The following is a 4,665-nucleotide window of genomic DNA, read 5'->3' as shown; positions in this document are numbered from 1 at the left end:
ATCAAATTCAGGATTTGTCACGTGAACATATCTCGACACCACAGCATCCGAAAGTTGCCCCCACAAAAGCCAAAGAAAAATGGATTAGCATATGATTCTCTAATTTGTCAGGTTAACCATACATTTGAACAAATTGCTCCTTCGATTACAAACAAAAATCTCTCTCTCTCTCTCTCTCTCTGGGCTTGATAGCTGAACATTATAAATTCCGATACCTACAATGTATTGGTTACAAACTTTAGAATTGTAAGTGTGCATATATATTAACATCATGTTCCGTAAACCGATCGCAGGCAATGTTTAAAATACTTCAGTAAATAGTTTCAATCACTGCGCGCCGTGATATGAGAGCTTTTTACAGCGCGAATTCACTAAAGAATCATCCCTCCATTGGTTCGAGTGTTCGACCAAAATTTCTGCTAGCTAGAGCGCTATTGAAACCCTAACCCAACTCCTCCTACATTTTACCGTCTTTCTTCTAATGTCGTCAGCACAATTAGGGTTTCTTGCCGGGGGTCCCGCTCTTCTTTCCCAATTAGGCTTTTGTAGTGATAAGCAGCAATGTTCTACAACCGTGTCCCGACGGCGTCACACATAGAAACAGAAAGTTGGGAAACAGCACGTAATACTGTTTGGAAGGTACATAATACAGATGCCTCCAAAATTGCGCACCACCTGGCGGCGTTCCACGGAGGAACGATCCCAGTTGAACCGACAAGGCGACGTGTCACTTCTCTCTGCTCAATGCCCCCTGCCTAGTCCCAAACGATGAAATATCCTACCGGAAAAGCTGGTCATCAACACCACCTGTCACTTTGCCGACGCCACCACCTGGGCCATTTTACCGTTTTGGCCCTCGTCTAGGGTTTCTGAGGGAACATTGCATGAGAGTTAGGCCGAGGAATAGAACGGGTCAAGGGTTTGGTCGGGATCTCATTAGCAAACAAAATCCGGTTGTTAAAGTTTATGAATAAACTAGGTCAGGTTACCACAAAAATAAATTAGGCAAAAGAAGTCACGCATGCACCCACACATACTTATGACCCTACGTCAACGAGATTAAGCGTAAATTACATGACACAAATACACATTAGTTCCCACATGAAGTGTTTTGAATGAATAAAAACACACTGAATACATACTCGAGTACATACGCATTGCGCACAAATTTTTGGTTAATTGCGACACTAAATAAAATTCCAAGTATGTATGGAGTCATCTTGTCCGTATTTCTCTTCATTTTTATATATTTTTAGGAGGTCCTAATAACGGTCCTGTTACAACACTAGCCCTAAAATGTAAACCTGTACAAATATACGCAGATTCTAGAAGGAAGTCAAGGAACTAAGAACCAGAATATATAATTCACAAAAATAGACTAAACAAATTCTTATATAATAATACAGTACAAAGAAATTGACTCAGACTGAACTTATTCACCAAGGCACCACCAGTCGCTGTCCAAACGTCCCACCATGATCGTCCACTAGTGACACATCAAACCACCATCGCCGTGCGCGTTCATTCGACGGTCAGATTTGAGTGCAGCCATGGTCCCACCGCAAGAAACGTAACCCAATTTGCCAAAGGAACCTCCTTTCCGAATCTCCTACCCAATTAAATATCACAAATTTAATTAAAAAGAAAACGAAGGGCGGCCGAAGAGACTACCGAGAATCAAGACCGCCTTACTTTCCCACCACCAATCTCCCCCTGACGCGTCTCTGCCTGTGACTGACAGTCCGTCATCCCAATACCACCTAACCTGGACCAACATATTCGAAAAATTTCACATCCAGTCATCCACTATCAAAATTTAAAATCAAGCATAGAAATAATTATAAAGTCTATTATTTCATTTTCCATATATAGACATTTCCCCCTTGGCCAAGGATTACATTGACTTCTCTCTAGTTCGGTAGAAACCTAAAACCCAGTATATTTACATTTTTGAACTTATGTATAATCACTCTAGAAACCCACCCTAAATATTTTCTAGATCAACTAAGCACCATTATTTTTGTTCTTTTCCTTCTTGGTCATCATCCTGAAGTGCTCCTCCTCCTGCACTAGTGTCTTATTATCTAGACTTTACCCAACACTTTGCGCTTCCCATATTGGCTTCTATGTACACAATACCAGAAAAGCTAAAACGGGCACTACTAACTTAGCTCCAAACACGGCCGTTTGGCGAAAAGCTCAAGTGTTGGGAGGGGCATTGCTGCAACTAACTTTCTATATGCGGCAGGCATTGAGGTGATACACTGGAATTACAAGCTTCAGGCGGGAGGGCATTGGGGCTGTATGTCTTAGTATTCTATGATTAGTCCTCCCATTGGTGCCCTGTGGGGAATGCCCTTCCTCCTCTTGGCCGTCCGGTAATTGGTGGAGGTTGGGGGTGGCGTTGACGGCGAGAAGCTCTGCATTTTGTTGTTGGAGAACCTTCTGTGGCTGCTGCTGCTGCAGTAGGAGTCCTCCGAGTCCGAACCCATCAGCCTGGCTCTCATTCTCTTCAGTGGATTCTGGGAAGTCCCCACAATCTGTAATTGATGACATTTGAAAATTAGACATACTATTTAATAACCCAATGTCCCAGAAGAACAAGTGTTCGCATTAAGATAAATGTTTAGTTGTTGGAACTTGGAAATGGAAGGATGAACAAGCATTCACATTGCCCAAGTGTTTGGTTGTTGGAAATTAAAGGAAAGTTTCAAGGCAATGCTAAAAGTCAAAACTTCGAACAAAACTAATCAACAAAATGTAATCAACCAAATGAATGATGACAATTACTATGACTCGATTGGTCTGATTGCTTGGTGACAAAAACAATGCTTGCTAAATTACTCATTTTTCTTCGCACATTGATTTCTCAATGGGGGACATACGCGACCAAACTGTGGGAAAAAAAAATCAAGCTAAAATGTGAAGCAATGGACATTGTTGTAATACCTTGCAACCAAGAGAGCAGAATCTGAATGAATCAAGGAGGCTGCGCTCACAGACTTCACAGGTATTGGTGACTCCTTTTCCGGGCCTAGGCTGAGGCCTCTCATTCAGGAAAACGACTCTCGCACTGTTGATAATGTAGGTCTGCACTCCGGTGATGTCAAGATGCTTCTGAATCTCATTCACCCTGATCACATCATGGTATGAAGACCTCCTTATCTGTCATTCAAAAACAATACAATTATCAGAAATTGGGGACTAAATATCAAGAATGAATCAAATGGCGATGGGAATTCAAACATTGATTAGTAAAAGCCAAATGCGTTTTCTTCATCACAAGAGAAATTTTCTTTTTGTTCAACTTTCCCAAAGGAAGTTTGGTATAGTGGGATTTTCAAAATTACAGAAAGGAAAAAAGAAAGAATCATCAGCCAAAGCAGAACAATCATGAAACACTGGCTTCAGTTCAAAATTAAAACCTGAATGGCACGGTGGTCCTTGTGGTAGGCAAGGCAGAGAGAACAGAGAGGACCATTCATACAATCCAAGCAGTACATATTGCACTCACTCTTGTGAGAATCAGCATGCAATTTGCAATGAGCAAAGAAGCTCTCTTTGAGCAGAGGCTTCAGCCATGGCGGCCACCTGTTGTCTTCCTCATCAGGACCTCCAGCACCCTATTCAAAGTCAACAATGAGACTGTCAGAACAAACCAAAACCCGAAAAGAACACGAGTTGAAAACAAAACATTGGAGCCAAAATTTGAATGAACGAATGCAAAACCAGAAATACAGTATCACAAGTCATAACAACCAAAACCCACAAAGAAAATGATTCAAAGTTTCAATATTTCTTTCAAAAAACAGAGCCAAATCCCTTGCTGACCAAGAAGCAGAGCATTTGAAACCCAAAACTCCAAATGCAAGAAAAACCAAAACCCAATAAAACCAATCAAGAACCAGTGCAGCTTCATACCATGATTCTCCTACTCTTGGGCTTGATTTCTCTGACACAACTGTCCTGGTTCTCGATCGCCAGCTTGAACTAACCGAAAGAAACACTCTTTTGCTCAATGTCGAAACACAAACGAAAGCAGAGAAGCAAAATAGAGTCACTCTGCAAGTAAAAGGCTCAGGCTTTGAGGTTTAGAGAGAGAAAACGAGAGAGGGGTTTTTCAGTTTAGAAGGAGAAGCAAAAAGTGGAGGCGGTGTGGGACGGAATGGGGTTCTTCTATAAGGAAGAATGGAAGATGATGGCCGTTCTTTATCTTCACACAAAGTCCACAACCGAAGATGAGTCCGAGCCTGAGGTTGTGAGCCGAAGCTGGGTCCCCGAGCCCGAGGCTGAGAAGTGATGCGTTGGGTGCAAGGAACCCACCTCCTTCTTTCCTTTTTATCTTTCTTTCGTTTTCTTGCTCCCTTTGGTCTTATCATTTCTAGAAATTAATTATTCTCTTTTTTTTTTGGCTTAGTTATTTTCGATAAATTTAAATGGTTAATTGTCCTTCATTAATAGTGTTGTTTTTTGGGTAAATGTATCAATTTCTTATTCTTTTTGTTTTGTGTTATTTTATTTTATTTTATTATGTGGCATGAATATAACATGTATTAGTACCAATTAATCACGTATATTGAGGTCTTTATACTGTCCTAATCAGACTTTGTCCCAACTGCTAATCTCACTTAGTCTGTTTCCATGAAGTACAAATTGTTAATAGTT

The 4,665-nt window shown here is 41.0% G+C and overlaps 1 protein-coding gene across 1 annotated transcript; it reads right to left on the bottom strand.

The window, feature by feature from the left end:
• Positions 1 to 1,822: 1,822 nt before the first annotated feature.
• On the bottom strand, positions 1,823 to 4,176 carry LOC126794642 (protein RGF1 INDUCIBLE TRANSCRIPTION FACTOR 1). Its single transcript, XM_050521403.1, has 4 exons — positions 3,922 to 4,176; positions 3,426 to 3,623; positions 2,950 to 3,165; positions 1,823 to 2,540 (listed from the first exon to the last, which is right to left on the bottom strand). Exons 1-4 carry the CDS (start codon positions 3,922 to 3,924, stop codon positions 2,310 to 2,312), a joined length of 648 nt encoding a protein of 215 aa, XP_050377360.1. The 5' UTR covers positions 3,925 to 4,176; the 3' UTR covers positions 1,823 to 2,309.
• Between the last annotated feature and the right edge of the window lie 489 nt (positions 4,177 to 4,665).

Source organism: Argentina anserina, chromosome 5 (assembly GCF_933775445.1).
Source record: "Argentina anserina chromosome 5, drPotAnse1.1, whole genome shotgun sequence".
Classification (NCBI taxonomy): domain Eukaryota; kingdom Viridiplantae; phylum Streptophyta; class Magnoliopsida; order Rosales; family Rosaceae; genus Argentina; species Argentina anserina.
This window is presented reverse-complemented; position numbering and strand designations above follow the sequence as displayed.

What these genes read in the sequence shown, in the direction of transcription:
- LOC126794642 (XM_050521403.1), bottom strand. An exon ending in AGGACCACCGTGCCATTCAG is followed by an intron (nt 3,166 to 3,425) that starts GTTTTAATTTTG and finishes TTTGAATGACAG; the next exon opens with ATAAGGAGGTCTTCATACCA. An exon ending in TCTGCTCTCTTGGTTGCAAG is followed by an intron (nt 2,541 to 2,949) that starts GTATTACAACAA and finishes CATCAATTACAG; the next exon opens with ATTGTGGGGACTTCCCAGAA.